A 21,049-nucleotide genomic window follows, 5' to 3' on the forward strand; every position below is an offset into this window, starting at 1 on the left:
TCTGTTTTTATTTCAGATTTCCAGAATCTGCAGTATTTTGCTTTTACTTGAAACTATATTTCCGTTCCTTCACTGTTGCTGGGTCACAAACCTGGAACTCCCTTTCTGACACGACTGTCACTGCATCTACAACAGATGGACTCAGCAGTTCAAAAAGGTGGTGCAACACCATCTTCTGAACGGCAGCTAAAAATAGCAGAAAATGGACACTCACATCCCACGCAAGAAGAAATCTGTGATCTGATCACTGGGATTGATTCCTATTGCACGGTCCTCTGAGTTGGAACACCCATGGTTTAGTTGATTGGTTATCTGTAGAGATGAAACAAAGAGGTGAATAGCTGCTGTACCTTTAAATATGTAAATAACTATTTTGCCCTGTTTCTGTGTGTGTGGATGTGTGCAGCTGAGTGTTTGTTGCTGAGTGTTTGTATGGCCTGCATTTTTGGAATGGTGGTGTCTTGCTTCCCATTATCTGAAGAATCATAGATATCCTACAGTGCAGAAGGAGGCCATTCGGCCCATCGAGTCTGCACTGACATCAACCCCACCCAGGCCCTATCTCCATCACCCCACACATTTACCCTGCTAACCCTTCTAACCTACGCATTCCGGGACACTAAGGGGCAGTTTAGCATGGCCAATCCACCTAACTCGCACATCTTTTGGACTGTGGGAGGAAACTGGAACACCCGGAAGAAACCATCGCAGACACAGGGAGAATGTACAAATTCCACACCGCCAGTGACCCAAGTCGGGAATCGAACCCAGGTCCCTGGAGTTGTGAGGCAGCAGTGCTAACCACTGTGCTACCGTGTCGCTGGGGAACACATCCCCATCAAATCCAAATGCCGCTCAAAACAGCCTTCAGTAGCTGCAGACAGGATCTTGCCCTCGAGAGAAAGTCCCACCTTACAGAGCTGTCGGCAGGTGGCTCTCCAGTCTCTGCAATGACAAAAGCTGAAGAGGAATTGTATAAGGACACCTGAGACTAAGTCCAGTCACCAAAGGCCAAAGCCTGGGGCAGTGTGAAGGGGGCAATTGGGGCTTGGTGGGGGGAAAGGCCGGGAGCGGGAGGGAGATCAAGAGGCCACTGGACCTTAAAGGAAGGGCACCCAATTTCAGAAGGGAGCCTGATCTTTTTCGGGATTTACCCGTGCAGGGTCAATCCTCCTGCAGCCTAAAAATTGAGCTTGGGAAATGGCCCTTAAGTGGCCACTAATTGGCCACCTTACGGTCTCAATTGCACCAAAGGTAGGCTTATCATCTAAGGCTTTGCCTGCCTCAGTGTAAAATCACCACATTGTTGATGAAATAACTCCTCTGAGGCTAGTGTCCCTTCACCAAATTTAGATTTATTATAGATCTAAGCAACAGTCAGATAGGTACTCCCTTGTACAGGGTATAAACCCGGTGTGCTAGTAACCCTGACAATTCACATCATGTACACAGGCAGGGCTCCCGAATTATGGTCCTTGTTAAAATCATTACATCCCTTCCCCTCGAGGTCCAAGGAACATTGGCGGTCCATTCGCCTCGAGAACCTCTTGAGGTGTTTAAGTCCTGGGTCCATTTCCTCAAACTCTGCATCCGGTGTAGCAAACTGGTGCTCGTCTCTTTCGTCCAGAGCGCAGAGGAACCGGTTCACTCCCTTCTTCAGGTAGTAAGGGAGTAGACTCGGACTCAGAGGTTCCAATGTCTGGAGACAGAGACCGGGAGCCAGTGGGTCCTGGAAGTCTTTCCGAGGCTCCCAATGTGCTGGGCGCTGCTTGTTCCTGAACAGCCTGAGAATTTAACGCTTTCAAATGGTCCAGGTGTTTTGTCAAGATGGCACCCCCTGAGTAAGCAACACTCAGACGGGTACTTCCTCATACAGAATATAAACCTGGATTGCCAGTAACCCTGACGCTCCACATTTTGTACACGTACCGGACTCCCTGATTAGACAAGCCATTACTGCCTTAATCTGGTAGCTCTTATTCTAAGAGGCCCATATTGTGGGCCTCGTTAAATTCATTACAGTTGGGGCAGGCAGGAACCCAGGAGGAATCCTTCCTTCAAATTCATGCTTCTTCTGCTGCCTAAAAACCTGGTAAGAAGTTTAACAACACCAGGTTAAAGTCCAACAGGTTTATTTGGTAGCAAAAGCCACACAAGCTTTCGGAGCTCTAAGCCCCTTCTTCAGGTGAGTGGGAATTCTGTTCACAAACAGAGCTTATAAAGACACAGACTCAATTTACATGAATAATGGTTGGAATGCGAATACTTACAACTAATCAAGTCTTTAAGAAACAAAACAATGTGAGTGGAGAGAGCAAGAAAGTGAAGGGTGGGGGGTGCCCCCTGCAAGAAAGGATGTCCCGAGGCATGGTACATTGGGGAAACTATGCAGACGCTGCGACAACGGATGAATGAACACCGCTCGACAATCACCAGGCAAGACTGTTCTCTTCCTGTTGGGGAGCACTTCAGCGGTCACGGGCATTCGGCCTCTGATATTCGGTCACGGGCATTCGGCCTCTGATATTGTTCTCCAAGGCGGCCTTCGCGACACACGACAGCGCAGAGTCGCTGAGCAGAAACTGATAGCCAAGTTCCGCACACACGAGGACGGCCTCAACCGGGATATTGGGTTCATGTCACTCTATTTGTAACTCCCACAGTTGCGTGGACCTGCAGAGTTTCACTGGCTGTCTTGTCTGGAGACAATACACATCTTTTTAGCCTGTCTTGATGCTCTCTCCACTCACATTGTTTTGTTTCTTAAAGACTTGATTAGTTGTAAGTATTCGCATTCCAACCATTATTCATGTAAATTGAGTCTGTGTCTTTATAAGCTCTGTTTGTGAACAGAATTCCCACTCACCTGAAGAAGGGGCTTAGAGCTCCGAAAGCTTGTGTGGCTTTTGCTACCAAATAAACCTGTTGGACTTTAACCTGGTGTTGTTAAACTTCTTACTGTGTTTACCCCAGTCCAACGCCGGCATCTCCACATCATGCCTAAAAACCTGCCAGGGGTGGGGAGCTTGAATTTCAGGCCTATGTCTTTTTTTACAGAAATGAACCAGTAATGGGTAAATTATTGTCTGAACTGAACATAGAACAGTACAGCACAGAACAGGCCCTTCGGCCCACGATGTTGTGCCGAGCTTGATCTGAAACCAAGATCAAGCTATCCCACTCCATGTGCCTATCCAATGAACACTGCCTGTATGTTTGGCTTATACTACCTTGAGATTTCACAGGGAACAGTTCATAATGTTAGTGGTTAGTTTATGAAACTCTTCTTTAAAAAGGTGCTAGACAGCATTTTTCTGTAAAATATGTCTTTGAGATCCACAAATGGGAAGGAACCTCATTTCCTTACAAACTGGCAGAAAATTACACGTTCTTCTTTGTAACACTGACCCCAATATTGCTGCCCTTGATTCATCATTCAACCATTATGCAACAAGCTGCTTCATTTGATTTGATTTAATTTATTATTGTCACATGTATTAACATACAGTGAAAAGTATTGTTTCTTGCACGCTATACAGACAAAACATACCATTCATAAAGAAGGAAATGAGAGAGTGCAGAATGTAGTGTTACAGTCATAGCTAGGGTGTAGAGAAAGATCAACTTAATGCAAGGTAAGTCCATTCAAAAGTCTGACAGCAGCAGGGAAGAAGCTGTTCTTGAGTCGGTTGGTATGTGACCTCAGACTTTCGTATCTTTTTCCCGAAGGAAGAAAGTGGAAGAGAGAATGTCCGGGATGCGTGGGGTCCTTAATTATGCTGGCCACTTTGCTGAGGCAGCAGGAAGTGTAGACAGAGTCAATGGATGGGAGGCTGGTTTGGGTGATGGATTGGGCTACATTCACGACCTTTTGTAGTTCCTTGTGGTCTTAGGCAGAGCAGGAGCCATACCAAGCTGTGATACAACCAGAAAGAATGCTTTCTATGGTGCATCTGTAAAAGTTGGTGAGAGTCGTATCTGACATGCCAAATTTCCTTAGTCTTCTGAGAAAGTAGAGGCGTTGGTGGGCTTTCTTAACTATAGTGTTGGCATGGGGGGACCAGGACAGGTTGTTGGTGATCTGGACACCTAAAAATTTGAAGCTCTCGACCCTTTCTACTTCGTCCCCATTGATGTAGACAGAGGCATGTTCTCCTTTACGCTTCCTGAAGTCGATGACAATCTCCTTCGTTTTGTTGACATTAAGGGAGAGATTATTGTTGCTGCACCAGTTCACCAGATTCTCTATCTCATTCCTGTACTCTGTCTCATCATTGTTTGAGATCCGACCCACTACGGTGGTGTCATCAGCAAACTTGAAAATTGAATTGAAGGGGAATTTGGCTGCACAGTCATAGGTGTATAAGGAATATAGTAGGGGGCTGAGAACATAGCCTTGTGGGGCTCTGGTGTTGAGGATGATCGTGGAGGAGGTGTTGCCTATCCTTACTGATTGTGGTCTGAGTTAGGAAGTTCAGGATCCAGTCACAGTGGGAGGTGCCGAGGCCCAGGCCATGGAGTTTGGAGATGAGTTTTGTGGGAATAATAGTGTTGAAAGCTGAGCTGTAGTCAATAAATAGGAGTCTGACATGTCCTTGTTATCTAGGTGTTCCAGGGTTGAGTGCAGGGCCAAGGAAATGGCATCTGCTGTGGACCTGTTGCAGTGGTAGGCAAACTGTAGTGGATCCAGGCAGTCCAGGAGGCTGGAATTGATTCGTGCCATGACTAACCTATCGAAGCACTTCATAATGATGGATGTCAGAGCCACTGGCCGATAGTCATTAAGGCACGCTGCTTGGTTCTTCTTGGGTACCGGGATGATGGTTGTCTTCTTGAAGCAGATAGGGACCTCCGATTGTTATAAAGGAAGGTTAAAGATGTCTGTGAATACCTCCGCCAGCTGATCCGTGCAGGATCTGAGTGCACGTCCGGGTATCCCATCCGGGCCAGTTGCTTTCCATGGGTTGACCTTCAAGAAAGCTGCTCTGACATCTGCAATGTTGACCCCAGATACAGGTTCACCCAGGGCTTCCAGGGTGGAGGGCATGCTCTCGCTGACCTCTTGCTCAAAACGGGCATAGAATGCATTGAGCTAATCAGGGAGGGATGTGTTGGAGCCGGCGATTTTACATGCTTTCATCTTGTAGCCTGTTATGTTTTGCAGACCTTGCATAGTCGGTGGGTGTTGATGTGGCTAGCCTGGGACTCTAGCTTGGTCCGGTATTGTCTTTTGGCATCTTTGATGGATCTCCTTAGATCGTATCTGATTTTCTTGTATAGGTCAGTGTCACCTGACTTGAACGCCTCAGACCTGGACTTCAGCAAGCAGTGGATATCACTGTTCATCCATGGTTTCCGGTTGGGGAACACGTGGATTTGCTTCTTTGGCACACAGTCTTCTACACACTTACTAATGAAGTCAGTTACTGTAGTGACATACTCGTTCAGGCTGAATTACTTCCATATTAATTTTACCTACAAATATGTTGTCTCCCCACTCTCAGTCTGTTGATGGAAGTGACCTCGAACTTAATAAAATATGTTCTGGAATCTGATGTTTAGATTTATAAAGTGTTCCAAAATTAATCAAGGTGGACTTTTCTAATAGAAAGTTGCACATTATCTCCAAGTGGGTTGCTCTCGATCTCTCTGATCAATCCTGTGAGGGTCAGTAAGTTTAACTTTTCTGCCTTTAACCTTGCATGCAACAGGCCAGTCCCAAGATTTGGTTTCTACGCACTCGTCGATCACAGCTCAGGCATCATTGTGATCTTTTTAATATGGCAGGAACTTGGAGTAGAGAATAAGCCAGTGTTCCTGCTGCTGATTGCTTTCTGGCAACTCCCTGCTGTCAAGTGTGAACGCTGAATGAAGACAAAATTGGGCATGGCAGTGTTGCCCCCCCCATGGTGGAATAGCTGACCAGTAATCACTGTCTAGACTTGTACATGAAAGGCATTGTCCTGGATCAATACTCCTGATTGTGGAACTGCCCTAGTACAGACTGGAGCTTTCACAGAAGTAAAAGAGAAAAGGCAGAAATTCTACCACCCTAACTCTACAAGGGAGAGCATAAAGAAGAAATTGAGACTTTCCGGTAGTTCAGCTCATGTGAGATGACAAAAACCGTAAACTGTGTAATGTTTGTGTGACAATTAGAAAGTAAGATTGAACCCATGCTAGAAACTGTGTTTTCCCCATTCTATTTCGCCTGGGTTGCTTGACTTGTGTGGGCTCAGATTGCCGCTAGCCCACCTGTACCTTATTTCAAACAACCTTCATATATGTGTGACCCAGCTATGGATATTGACAGGATTTCTTGGCTGATCGTCACACAAATGTATTTTCCAGCTGGAGTCACTGGATTGAAATGATTCAGTTTCAGTGTGAGAAGCTTTGTTCTGTTCCTAGAGTGCTGCATTTAAATAAGGGTAATTGGGGGGAATTTTCATGTCCTGCCCACCACGGGGGAAGGACCATGCGAAGGTCCCTTGACCTCGGGTGGGATGTTCTGGTTGTGGGGCGAGCGCGGCCGGAAAATCCCGTCCAATGTACAGGTATGAGAGCAGAGACGGCTGGAGTGGATTGGGAAAGGAGTTTAGCAGGAAAGATGGTTATCAGTAATGTTTTTGAAAATAGTTCATGATTCAACTAAGATCCCAGTGAGGAAGAAGGATTCTAGCAAGGGGATGAATCAACCATGGTTAACCAATGAAATTAAGGACAGTATTAAACTAAAAGAAAAAAGCATCTCGGGCGGGATATTCCAGCTGCGCTCGCCCCGAAACTGGAAAATCCCACCCGAGGTCAACAGACTTTTTCATCGTCCACATCTCACCCGTGGTGGGCAGAATGGGAAAATTCGTACCTTAATGTGGCAAAGATTAATGGTAAGACAGAGGATTGGGAAAGCTTTAAAACCAACAAGAGATGATCAAAAAATAATAAAGAGGGACTAGGTAAACTATGAGGGTAAACTAGCAAGTAATATAAAAACGACATCAAGAGCTTCTTTAAATATATAAAGTGAACGTGCGTCCTTGGAGAATGAGACTGGGGAAATAATAGGGAATCAGGAGATGCCAGGTGAATTAAATAAATACTTTGCATTACAGTGGAAGACAGTCATAACATTCCAAAAATACTAAATCAAGGGGCAGAATTGGGTGGGGCTGGGTGACAGAAAGAAATACAATAACAATCATTGGAGAAAAAGTACTAGGGAAACTAATAGGGCTAAAGGCCAATAAATTCCCTGGATCTCTTGAATTGCATCCTAGGATATTAAAGGAAGTAGCAATGGAGATGATGGATGCATTGGTCGAAGGAAAGATATACTAGCATTGGAAGCAGTCCAGAAAAGGTTCATTAGGTTGATCCCAGGTATGGAGGAATTTCTTATGAGGAGAGGCTGAGTAGGTTGGTCCTGCACTCATTGGAGTTTAACAGTTTGAGAGGTGATCATACTGAGACACATAGTAATCTTCCAAGAATCCTTAAGTTCTGGAAAAGATTCCAGGGCATTGGAAAACTGCTAATCATTCAAAAACAGAGAAAAACACCTTCATTCAAAAACAGAGAAAAAAACAAGTAACTATAGGCCAGTGAGCTTAACTTCTGTCGTTGTGAGAATTTTAGAGCCCATTATAACGGATGTAATAGCAGAGCATTTAAAAATGCATAATAAGATCAAGCAGACTCAGCATGGCTTCTTCATGATGGGGAAATCATACCGAACAAATTTATTAGAATTCTTTGAGATGGTAACAAACAGGATAAAGGGGAACAAGTGGATGTAATATAAGTAAGTGTGTAGGTGTGGCGAGTGTCTGAAACAGTTTGCACTGTGTAGGGGTAGGGGTATATTTTTGGATATAGTTTAGGTTGAATACACCCATTGCTGTGCTTTGCTGAGATCTTGGTGAGGTGAGAGAAAATGAACCAGGTCTCAAGGTGTTTAAAAGGTCATAATACAGGATATCTCTGTTTTACAGGAAACTGGGCCCACGATTGTGGGGGACGAGCATTCAGATGAGGACCTTATGAATTACCTTGGAGCTGAGAAAACCACTGCATTAGGAAATAACTTGTAAGTAGGTTGCATCAGAGCACCATGAAACAGGGCATCTATATGTATCCTCTGCTCATTGTTTTTTAAAAATATATTTTATCCCAAGTGTTAGTTCTTTCCATATCTCAACTGAGAGCTGGTTCATTGCCAAATTCTGCTAATGGCCCAGCCCGGCACAGTAATGGTGTGAGAGAGGTTGTTATTGGTGATTTTTTTTCCCTCCCTTTCTCTTGGAGGAGGCTGTGTTAGGCTTTTGCTCTTATCTCATCAGAATTCCTCAGAGATAATATCTTGCCCCTACACCCCATGGCACAAACCATTAACCTATCAATTCCCCCCTCTTCTGTGTCTGCTTACTGCCCAATTAGTTATAAAGAAGAACTTTTTGGCACTGTGCTATTTTCCAGAGTTGCCAGCGGCTGTTCATAGAAATCATAGAAACCCTACAGTACAGAAAGAGGCCATTCGGCCCGTCGAGTCTGCACCGACCATGATCCCACCCAGGCCCTACCCCTATATCCCTACATATTTTACCCGCTAATCCCTCTAATCTACGCATCCCAGGACACTAAGGGGCAATTTTAGCATGGCCAATCAACCTAACCCGCACATCTTTGGACTGTGGGAGGAAACCGGAGCACCCGGAGGAAACCCACGCAGACACGAGGAGAATGTACAAACTCCACACAGACAGTGACCCAAGCCAGGAATCGAACCCAGGTCCCTGGAGCTGTGAAGCAGCACTGTGCTACCGTGCCGCCCCAATGTTCCCTGTTGGGATTGGACTCAGAATTCAGTTGAGCAAGACAAATTATAAACCCTGTTAAACATTTTCTGTTTGTTTCTGGGAGTGAGATGCACCAATAACGGTTGGTTTTAAACTGGTATGAAGGAGGCTCAAGCTCCTCCTCACCCAAAAAAAAAACTTAAATCCCAACTGAAGCCCCAGTGCTGTAATCTGTTGGTAGTTGCTGGTGCTGGGAAGGTGCTGGAAAGGCCACTGTCACTATTTATGCAATTTGTAAGAGACATGAATTGAATCCACAGCTACATTTCAGTTCCTAAATGAAAGACAGAGTATTATGACCACCCATTGACTGAATGTGACTGAATCATTGTAATTTATCAAATGATTCAGCTATTAGTATGAAGTCTGTATTGCACTAGAGTACACGGCCTCTTTAGATTGATAAATCACTGTGCATAGTTGTGTATAATACACAGTAAGAAGTTTAACAACATCAGGTTAAAGTCCAACAGGTTTATTTGGTAGCAAATGCCACAAGCTTTTGGAGCTTTAAGTTCCTTCTTCAGGTGAGTGGGAATTCTGTTCACAAACAGGGCATATAAAGACACAAACTCAGTTTACAGAATAATGGTTGGAATGAGAATCCTTACAACTAATCAAGTCTTAAAGGTACAGACAGGTTAAAGAGATGTGTATTGTCTCCAGACAGGACAGCCAGTGAGATTCTGCAAGTCCAGGCAAGTTGTGGGGGTTACAGATAGTGTGACATGAACCCAATATCCCGGTTGAGGCCGTCCTCATGTGTGCGGAACTTGGCTATCAGTTTCTGCTCAGCGACTCTGCACCGTCGTGTGTCGTGAAGGCCGCCTTGGAGAATGCTTACCTGAATATCAGAGGCTGGATTTGGGGAAATTACAATCACCGTGGAAGTGATATTGAGCATGTATGTAAGAACATAAGAACTAGGATCAGGAGTAGGCCATCTGGCCCGTCGAGCCTGCTCCGCCATTCAATAAGATCATGGCTGATCTTTTTGTGGCCTCAACTCCACTTACCTGCCTGCTCACCATAACCCTTAGTTCCTTTACTGTTCAAAAATGTATCTATCCTTGCCTTAAAAACATTCAATGAGGTAGCCTCAACTGCTTCACTGGGCAGGGAGTTCCACAGATTCGCAACCCTTTGTGTGAAGAAGTTCCTCCTCAACTCAGTCCTAAATCTGCTTCCCCTTATTTTGAGGCTATGCCCCCTAGTTCTAGTTTCACCTGCCAGTGGAAACAACTTCCCTGCTTCTATCTTATCTATTCCCTTCATAATCTCATATGTTTTTATAAGATCTCCCCTCATTCTTCTGAATTCCAATGAGTATAGCCCCTCTAGGCTGACAAATCCCGGGTCTGGATGGACTTCACCCTAAAGTCTTGAAAGAAGTGGCTAATAAGATAGTTGATGCATTGTTTTTAATCTTCCAAAATTTGCTAGATTCGTGAAAGGTTCCATTAGCTTGGAGGATAGCAAATGCAACTCTTTCATTTAAAAAGGTGAGGGAGACAGAAAGCAGGAAACTGCAGAGCAATTAGCGTAACATCTGTCATAGGGAAAATGCTAGAAACCATAATTAAAGATGTTATAACAGGGCACTTGGAAAAATTCAAGGCAATCAGGCCAAGTCAACATGGTTTTGTTGAAGGAAAATCATGTTTAACCAATTATTGGAGTTCTTTGAAGGAGTCACATGTGCTGTGGATAAAGGGGAACCAGTGGATGCACTGTACTTAGATTTCCAGAAGACATTTGATAAGAGGCAACATCAAAGGTTATTAAAGCTCATGGTGTAGGAGGTAACATATTGGCATGGATTGAAAATTGGCTGGTTAACTAGAAACAGAGTTGACATAAATGGGTTATTTTCTGATTGGCAAAATGTGACGTGTAGTGTGCCACAGGGGCCTCCACTTTTTACAATTTATGTAAATGACTTGGATGAAGAGACTGAAGGTATGGTGGCTAAATTTGCTGATGACAAAGATAGGTAGGTAAGTAATTATGATGAGGATGTAAGGAGGCTACAAAGAGATGGGTTAAGTGAGTGGGCAAAAATCTTGCAAATGGAGTATAATGTGGGTAAAATTGTCCATTTTGACAGGAAGATTAAAAAGAAGCTTATTAGCTAAATTGTGAGAGATTATAGAGCAATCTGGGTCATCTGGTGCACGAATCACTAAAAGTTTGTATACAGTGGTTTCCAACCTTTTCATGGCACACTTCAATGAGACAAACAATTCCACTTTGCATCCACTTAGATTCTAGTGGACATGCTCTATTTAAATCACCGCTGTCCTCACCAAACTCCTGCTACTCTAGCCGGTTCTTTTTGCTGAAGTTTCACACTTGCACCTCAGCTTTCTCACTGAATTCCACCCCTCTCAGCTCGCTGACACCTTGTCATGTACAGTCCCACTCTCCTCGATGAAGTTTCACTCTTTCAATTCCACATTATGTGCTGAAACCTCTTTAGAGCCCTGCTGCCCTCTCTGAAATATGTGCACCCTTCACTGACATCGTCCTTTTACACACTGCTATCTTCTCTGATGTCCAAAAACCTGCTCTCCTTGCTGAAATCTGCTGCACAGACCCTTGCACTTAATTTACAACTCGGCCCTCATTCCTTTAGTTTCACACTTCACTGCTGCTCTCTCCTTACTGACTGCTCACTCTTCATTCCCCGCTCTCCCAGTTTACTTCTCCTTCAAATTACCCACTCTCCTTGATAAAGTTTCACATCTTTACATCTCCATTCTCTTCTTTGAAGACTTTGCAAAATCTTGGCGGGTAAATCATTAGTGATGGAATGAGTAATCAGCACAAATAATAATAGGATTCTTGATTTTTTTTTCAGGGCAGGGCATGGGATTAATTTTGTTCTTCTGAACCCAGGAGAAATGGAAGGAATGGGTTTCATCTATAAAGATTTTGTGGAGTGCTGGTATATTGTAGCTACTCCAGGATTGCTTAAAAAAAAACTGAGCTTTCGGCTGTCAGACCTGCTTCTGAGTTGATAGGTTCTGCACCCTTCCCAAATTGGAGTTGCCTCAGATTCCGTCCTGCTGCATTCAGTTGTCCAGTAACATTGAAAAGGGCTGTTACCCCATGGGTATCAATTAAATATGACTACTGTTCACAGTGATGGGATGAATTAAAAAAAAACTAGTCACACTGCACAGCAACTATCCTATTCTCTGAATAAAAGCAAATTACCGCGGATGCTGGAATCTGAAACCAAAAGAGAAAATGCTGGAAAATGTCAGCAAAGCCCTTTGACAAAGGGTTGTCTGGACTTGAAACGTCAGCTCTTTTCTCTCCTTACAGATGCTGCCAAGACCTGCTGAGATTTTCCAGCATTTCCTCTTTTGGTATCCTATTCTCTGAGTTAATTCCACACGCCTGCACATTACTGACTTGTGAACAGAACCCATTTTGAATGCAGCTAAGGTGTTGTATGACTTTTTCGCAGCCTGGAGCATCTTTTTGTAGATTTTGATACTTAAGACTTGTCATTTTGGCAAATTGATGGAACACAGATTGCAAAGAAGGAATATGCAAGATCATTGCCAGATTTTTTTGTTGCTGTTTTAATGTCTGATTCAGTTTCACACACGAGAGGATTAATATTTGTCTTTGGATCCACAGCATTGCCTTTATTACGTTTTTCATTCTGGAAATATTTGGTCATGAAGGCGACAATGTGCAGAGCTAAAGAAAACTGGAATTAGAATGAAATTTATACCTGTGTGTGTGGTGGGAGAGGGGGATAGCAGTTGGGGCTAAATAGAGAGCCAGCGATAACAACCACACCAAGATGGTCTGAGGGCTCTTCGCTTCTTCTTTGAACAGAGGCCTGAACAATCCCTATCCACCACCACTCTCCTCCATCTGATTGAACTTGTCATCTCACTGAACAATTTCTCCTTTAATTTGTCTCATTTCCTGGCCAGTACTTATCCCTCAATCAACATTACAAAAACAGATTATCGGGTCATTATCAGATTGCTGTTTGTGGGAGCTTGCTATGTGCCTATTGGCTGCTGTGTTTCCTGCTATACAAGTGTTTACACTTCAAAAACTATTTAATTGATTGTAAAGATTTTTGAGACGTCTGTTGGTCATGAAAAGTGCCATATATAAATACAAGTCCTTTTCCCTTTTACTTACCTCGCTAAACTTCAGTCGCAACAAAATATTCGTCGCAACAAAATATTCATCTCAACCTTGTCGACATTCACAGTGAGTAGTCTCACAACACCAGGTTAAAGTCCAACAGGTTTATTTGGTAGCACGAGCTTTCAGAGCATTGCACCTTCATCAGGTGAGTGAAGAGTTAAGTTCACAAACAGGGCATATATAGACACAAACTCAATAACAAGATAATGGTTGGAATGAGAGTCTTAACAGGTAATCAAGTCTTTACAGATGCGGACAATGTGAGTGAAGAGAGGGTTAAAGAGGTGTGAATTGTCTCCAGCCAGGACAGTTAGTGAGATTTTGCAAACCCAGCCAAGTCATGGGAGTTTTAGATAGTGTGACATGAAACTAAGATCCCGGTTGAAGCTGTCCTCGTGAGCGGAACTTGGCTATCAGTTTCTACTCAGTGATTCTGCGCTGTCATGTGTCATGAAGGCCGCCTTGGAGAACGCTTACCCGAAGATCAGAGGCTGAATGCCCTTGAGTGCTGAAGTGTTCCCCAACAGGAAGGGAACACTCCTGCCTGGTGCTGGTTGAGCGGTGTCCATTGTCGTAGCATCTGCATGGTCTCGCCAATGTACCATGCCTTGGGACATCCTTTCCTGCAGCATATCAGGTAGACAATGTTGGCTGAGTCACAAGAGTATGTACCGTGTACCTGCTGGATGGTGTTCTCACGTGAGATGATGGCATCCATGTCGATGATCCGGCACGTCTTGCAGAGGTTGCTTTGGCAGGGTTGTGTGGTGTCGTGGTCATTGTTCTCCTGAAGGCTGGGTAGTTTGCTGCGGACAATGGTCTGTTTGAGGTTGCACGGTTGTTTGAAGGCACCTAGGTAATGGAGGTGTGGGGATGGCCTTGGTGAGATGTTCATCATCTTGTTGAAGGCTCCGGAGAAGATGTCGTAGCTTCTCCGCTCCAGGTAAATACTGGACGATGAAGGGTACCCTGTCCGCCATGTCCCATGTTTGCCTTCTGAGGAGGCCTGTGTGGTTTGTCATTGTGGCACGTTGGAAATGTCGATTGATGCATTGAGCGTCATATCCTGTTCTTACGAGGGCGTCTTTCAGCGGCTGGTTGCGATCTTCCTCATCTGAGCAGATCCTGTGGTACACAGAGGGCTTGTAAACCATACATTTAGTAAACCGGCTGTTGCTGGGAGTCTGATCCAGCAGTCCACTAGGGGGTGCTACAGGTCATTTATGGCTCCTAAATCCAACCATGAACAAATGACAAGGTCAGGTGAATAATGGAATTGATTGTCCATTACCAATGTAATTCTGACAACAGTTGGGTTTAAGGAGCTCACAAACTTCAAGATAGATCCATTACAGTTGATTTAGCTATGCTCGCAAATTATTAACACATTGACGCAGCCCAGGATGCAGTTTTTCACAAGAAAGGAATCTCAACTCAGGCAGGCAAAACCTCTGAGGGAAAATACATGGGCTTGTGAAGTGTCCAGTTCAAATCCCCAGGACAGGTAGGTCAGAAATGAAATAAGAGCAGAAAATAGAATCATAGAAGCTTTACAGTGCAGGAGGAGGCCATTCGGCCCATCGAGCCTGCACTGACAACGATCCCAACCAGCCCCTATCCCCGTAACCTCTGTTAGTTCCCCTGACATTAAGAGGCAATTTAGCATGACCAATCAACCCAACCCGCACTTCTTTGAACTGTGGGAGGAAACTGGAGCACCCGGAGGAAACCCACACAAACATGGGGAATGTGTGCAAACTGCAGTCACCTGAGGCTAAAATTGAATCCAGGTCCTTGGCCCTGTGAGGCAGCAATGCTAACCGCTGTGCTGTCCCTGTTGCCCCACCCTTTTTGTTCGATAACCTTTCACTTGCCATGTCACAACAGGGGAAGAAGACCACACCCTACGAGAACTCCAGACAGCATAGGAGAGTTGATCCATGGTCCACATGTCTCATTGTGTCCTTGTCATTTACCTGATTGCCAGTCAGGGCTGACTCCTGTAGTATACAGGGTGTGCTGAAGAGCATGGCAAAAGGTCTATGAAATGAGACCAGCTGTGACACAGGGATGAAGAGTGTTGGGGAATAGATTGGCTACTGTATTGGCACCTTTGCCCAATTTGAACTCTTTGGCCTGTATTCTTGAGCATTTGAACTTTTGCCCAAGCCCGCTCCTTTGCTACTTCAGCTGAGCTAGTCCTCTGCATTCTTGTCACTTTGCTCTAACTTTCCAGTTTATTTTCTCTCTTATCTGCTTTTATGGTATGATGATGATAAAATGTTCTCTCCCCAAGCTAGCTACATTCTCCATGACCCCTGTGTTGACCTCCACTCAATCACATAGCTGGAATGATGCCAGGAATTCTAGTTCCAGTTTCTTGATGCCTTTGTTTCTGCAGGACATTTCAAAGTAGATTAGAGGGGAATGGAGGTCAATCCAGAGCAGCATCTGACCTGACACTTTGTCTGAATGTGTATTCATTGAATTTATGAATGCAGCAGCCTGCACAGTTCAGTTTAATGACACCATGTATGCCCACATAGCTGGTGTTGCCATGAGATCCCTTCAAGGCCCAGCTTGCTAATATCTTCATCAGTTTCCAGAAGAACTGCATAGTCAATAGAATGACCCCGGCCTCCTATCCCTTGCATATGTCCGATATGTAGGTGCCCTGTTTGCTCTATTTAGATCCGCAGCTGCATGTAAGAATTTCTGTTCATACCTTAATGGGCTCCATCCTGTGCTCAAATTTACGTTTGAAATAGAACAATCAAACGAGCTGTATTTCCTCTTTTGCTTTTTGAGAAATCGGTTAATGAGTGCTCTGCTATTGTCTACCACAAGCCCACCTTCATTGGTCAGTGTGTGTGTTGGGATTCCTACTGTTCCACATGCTATAAGATTGGTCTTATCTGCAACTTCGCAAATAGGGCCGGAGCCATTTGCTCTGTGCAATTTTGATGTCAAAATAGGGTGCAAAGCTATCCAGCAGGCTAATGGCTACCCCACTCAGATCACTGCTTGCTGTATATCAAGCAAACTCATGGTTGGGCCTAAGGCTGCCTGCCACTTTTGATCCTGAGAAGTGCCCAGTTATGTCTGATTACCCTGGAAAGGAAAAGTGTCTCAAAAATTTGAGCAACGGTTGAAGCTAGCCTATACAGTAGTAACACAAATGGTCTTTTCCAGTAACAGGATGCTGCCGTCAAGCCAAAAAGAAGCTCAAGTAGTATGGTATATGAATTTCAGTGCTGGTGTGATGCCAGGTATGTAGGCCCTTCATTTCTACAATTGGGTGGATCATATCAAAAAACACATCCCTTTGGGTGTTTGCAACATGCAAAACACTGACCGTATTCAACTAGCCATAATTCAGATGTGATTCTACGAATGGACAACAATCCCAATTGTGCTAAAAATTATACTAACAAATAATTTATTATTAGTTAGGTTCGCAGTGGGGGGTCTCTTAAACATGCTAGAAGCTACATATATTCACATGCAGGAACTTATCATTTGCAAACAAGGCGTCCACACATTGCACTTTTTCAACTAAACAAAAGGCTGGGGGACAGTCATTCATAAGGACATAAGAACTAGGAGTAGGCCATCTGGCCCCTTGAGCCTGCTCCGCCATTCAATAAGATCATGGCTGATCTTTTCGTGGACTCAGCTCCACTTACCCGCCCGCTCACCATAACCCTTAATTCCTTTACTGTTCAAAAATGTATCTATCCTTGCCTTAAAAACATTCAGTGAGGTAGCCTCAACTGCTTCAGTGGGCAGGCAATTTCACAGATTCACAACCCTTTGTGGGAAGTTGTTCTTCCTCAACTCATCCCTTATTTTAAGGCCATGCTCCATAGTTCTAGTTTCACCCATCAGTGGAAACAACTTCCCTGCTTCTATCTTATCTATTCCCTTCATAATCTGATATGTTTCCATAAGATCTCCCCTCATTCTTCTAAATTCCAATGAATATAGCCCCAGTCTACTCAGTCTCTCCTCATAAGCCAACCCTCTCAATTCCGGAGACAACCTAGTGAATCTCCTCTGCACCCCACTCCAGCGCCAGTATATCCTTTCTCAAGTAAGGAGACCAAAACTGTACAAGTACTCCACGTGTGGCCTTACCAGCACCTTATACAGCTGCAACATAATCTCGCTGTTTTTAAACTCCATCCCTCTAGCAATGAAGGACAAAATTCCATTTGCCTTCTGAATTACCTGCTGCACCTGCAAACCAACTCCTTGTGAATCTTGCACAAGGACATCCAAGTCCCTCTGCACAGCAGCATGCTGCAGTTTTTTACCATTTAAATAATAGTCCATTTTGCTGTTGTTCCTACCAAAATGGATGACCTCACATTTACCAACATTGTACTCCATCTGCCAGACCCCCTCACCCACTATCTATATCCCTTTTCAGACTTCCAGCGTCCCCTGCACACTTTGCTCTGCCACTCATCTTCGTGTCATCTCCGAATTTTGACATACTACACTTGGTCTCCAACTCCAAATCATCAATGTAAATCGTAAACAATTGCGATCCCAACACTGATCCCTGAGGCACACCACTAGTCACTGATGGCCAACCAGAAAAACACCCATTTACCCCCACTCTTTGCTTTCTGATTAGTTAACCAATCCTCTATCCATGCTAATACATTACTCGCAACACCGTGCACCTTTATCTTATGCAGCAGCCTTTGGTGCGGCACCTTGTCAAATGCCTTCTGGAAATCCAGATACACCACATCCACAGGTTCCCCATTGTCCACTGCGCATGTAATGTTCTCAAAGAATTCCACCAAATCAGTCAAACATGACCTGCCCTTCATGAACCCATGCTGCGTCTTACCAATGGGACAATTTATATCCAGATGTCTCGCTATTTCTTCCTTGATGATAGATTCAAGCATTTTCCCTACTACAGAAGTTAAGCTAACCGGCCTATAATTACCTGCCTTTTGTCTTCCCCTTTTAAAGTGGCGTCACATTTGCTGTTTTCCAATCTGCAGGAACCACTCCAGAGTCCAGCGAATTTTGGTAAATTACCACGAGTGCATTTGCTATTTCCCCCGCCATCTCTTTTCGTACCCTGGGATGCATTCCATCAGGGCCAGGAGACTTGTCTACCTTTAGCCCCATTAGCTTGTCCAATACTACCTCTTTCGTGATAATAGTTTCTAGGTCCTCACCTGCCATAGCCTTCCTGTCATCAATTTTTGGCATGTTATTTGTGTCTTCCACAGTGAAGATTAACACAAAATACCTGATCAATGCCTCAGCCATTTCCTCATTTCTAGTTCTTACATCCCCCTTATCATCCTCTGAAGGACCAATGTTTACTTTAGCCACTCTTTTTCATTTTATATGTTTGTAGAAACTTTTGCTATCTGTTTTTATCTGAGTAAACTGAGCTAGTTTACTCTCATAATCCATCTTTTCTTTATAGCTTTTTTCGTGGCTTTCTGTTGACCTTTAAAGGTTTCCCAATCCTCTAGTTTCCCACTAATCTTTGCCACTTTGTATGCATTTTCTTTCAATTTGATACCCTCCTTTATTTCCTTAGATATCCATGGCTGATTATCTCTTTTTCTACAGTCCTTCCATATCACTGGTATATACTTTTGCTGAGCGCTTTGAAAGTCCTCCACTGTTCCTCAAATGTCCCACCATAAAATGTTTGCTCTCTACCTTCGCCAACACCTCCCTCATCCCTTTGTCGTCTCCTTTGTTTAAGCACAAAACACTGGTATTGGATTTTACCTTCTTACGCTCCATCTGTATTTTAAATTCAAGTATACTGTGATCGCTTCTTCCGAGAGGATCCCTAACTGTAAGATCATTAATTATTCCTGTCTCATTACACAGGACCAGATCTAGGATAGCTTGCTCCCTTGTAGGTTCCATTACATACTGTTCAAGGAAGCTATCACAGATACATTCTATGAACTCCTCCTCAAGGCTGCCTTGACCAACCTGGTTTGACCAACTTGGACCAGAGTCAACTTGCCTGGTTTGAATTTAAATAAAGCTTGGCAGTTAACTATTCCTCTCATGCATTCTCCATGGCAAGGCCTCTACCAAGGAGTCCACTTGTCAACTAATTACTGCCCTCTTCTCATGCATATAAAATGTTGGTCCCTTTGAGATTTGGAATTCTTTGTCTGCCCTGATGATTACAAGATGAAAAACTTCAACAGCCTATTTGTTTTTTGCAGAAATAAAGAATTCAGGTTGGAGGAATTGTAGCACTGGATCATTAAAGAGATAAGGATGGATGAGGCTATGGTATGTTGGGGGCAGAGGGGTGGGTTGTTAAACAGGAGGATAGGAATTTTTAAATTTGAGGTGTTCATGGGGAGTATGTGGTAGATGAGGGTGACAGTGCAGGATGGGATAAAGGCAGCTGAGGCTTATGGAAGGTGGAGGCTTGGGAGCATAGCCAGTTGAGTGATAAAATGATGGAGGCTGTAGGTCATAAAGGCATTGATTAGGGCATCACAGAGCAAATGGGCTGTGTGTGGTAGGGGTAGAGGGAGGCAGTGTTAGTAATTGAGTGCATATGGAGTTAGATGCTCATCTTGAGGTCAAATAGGTTGCCGAAGCTGTGACCAATCTAATCTGCTATGAAAAGAGGCCCATTCATAGAGTGTATTTTACAACTAAAATCTCCAAGTGCAAATGTTGATTTTAAAAAATAAATTGAGGAGTTGATTTCAGAGATTAATTCATATTTGTATTCACAGTTCAGAGTATCGTGTGAGATACCCTCCACGGATGGTGCTGGACAAACTGGAGATAATTGGCTATAGTGTGATCAGCATGACTGGCTTGGGACAGACCCTAGTCTGGTGTCTACACAAAGCTCCGGATAAATCTTAGCAAAATGGAATTTCTACCGTTGCATTACTATCAGAGACTATTGGATATCGAGAGAAGAACCCAATTATCACATGTACTGCTTAGAGACTAGCATTCAATTTACATTCCATTAGAATTTTTTCAAAGACTGAGGATTCATTGAAGGCCTCCAACTCCTTTTTTCTTTCTATCTCACCAGAAGGTGCTAACTCTTGCATTCTTGTTGGAGTATAGTTAGTATTTCAGACCTCACCATATAACCATCCCCATGTGTGCATATTGGTAAGCAGACTGTATGATCAGAGGAATACATCACTACCATCCTACACATGCACGCTGTAGTGATCCTGGCTAGTGATCAAGAGCATGGTTCCAGGTTAATTTTTCCCTTTTCCTAGTACTGGTCACTGAGAACCCCTAACGGTCACCTGAGATCAGTTAGCTCAGTGACTGACTGAAACCAAGAGATCCAAATGGCTCATTGTCACGCTGAAAGATACAATGAACACTGAGTTAACAGAGGAGCTGGCACCACCAGTACACAACCATTCAGTTTGAAATTGACGTGGTCCTACAGGAATTCCACTCAACTCCAATGCCACCCCACCCCCCTAAATGCTGCAATCCTTTTGCAACGAGGAGCTTCTTACCAGGGTCAGAACGATATATAACTGACTCTAAGACGATGAGTAGCTGTTAGCCTGGGAAACTCCAAGAATCAATCCCTTGCTGTTGGCCACACCTAGAGCAAGGGAGGAGATGGTGAACTAGAGGTTCCATTCCTACTCATCAGTCCGTTATCCTTGTTGGGAGTGCGAATTAATTTTCAATGAGGACATGAATAGACTCTCCCTGATGCCCTCTGTGGTTGAACAACATGTTATAGAATTGTATGTGATTCACTTTCTGATGTGATAAGATGCCATTTAAATGCAAATTTTATCTTTTCTGCTGACATTCACTATTCAGTTTCATAATGTTCTCTTGAGTGAACGGCTATTAAAGAGGAGAATGATCACTTAATGAATCTGCATTGTCTGTCATTTTTGCATGTGACACATCATTACAACTACTGTAAATCAGCTCATTTACAAGTCCTACTAATTCAATTTTATAAAACAAGGTTTTGACAATGA

At 43.9% G+C, this 21,049-nt stretch overlaps 1 protein-coding gene across 2 annotated transcripts in view; it reads left to right on the forward strand.

The window, feature by feature from the left end:
- The window catches only part of gchfr (GTP cyclohydrolase I feedback regulator), a 36,888-nt gene extending 15,952 nt beyond the window's left edge, over positions 1-20,936 (forward strand). The window contains exons 2-5 of one of the 2 annotated variants that reach the window (XM_078233513.1): positions 7,995-8,089; positions 16,239-16,309; positions 19,271-19,340; positions 19,799-19,920. In XM_078233513.1, coding sequence (XP_078089639.1) covers positions 7,995-8,089; positions 16,239-16,309; positions 19,271-19,323 — 219 coding nt within the window. In that variant the 3' untranslated portion in view covers positions 19,324-19,340; positions 19,799-19,920. Of the gene's footprint in view, positions 1-7,994; positions 8,090-16,238; positions 16,310-19,270; positions 19,341-19,798 lie in introns of both variants that reach the window. The other variant, XM_078233512.1, reaches the window with a different exon arrangement.
- Positions 20,937-21,049: the final 113 nt, after the last annotated feature.

Source organism: Mustelus asterias, chromosome 18 (assembly GCF_964213995.1).
Source record: "Mustelus asterias chromosome 18, sMusAst1.hap1.1, whole genome shotgun sequence".
Classification (NCBI taxonomy): Eukaryota; Metazoa; Chordata; class Chondrichthyes; order Carcharhiniformes; family Triakidae; genus Mustelus; species Mustelus asterias.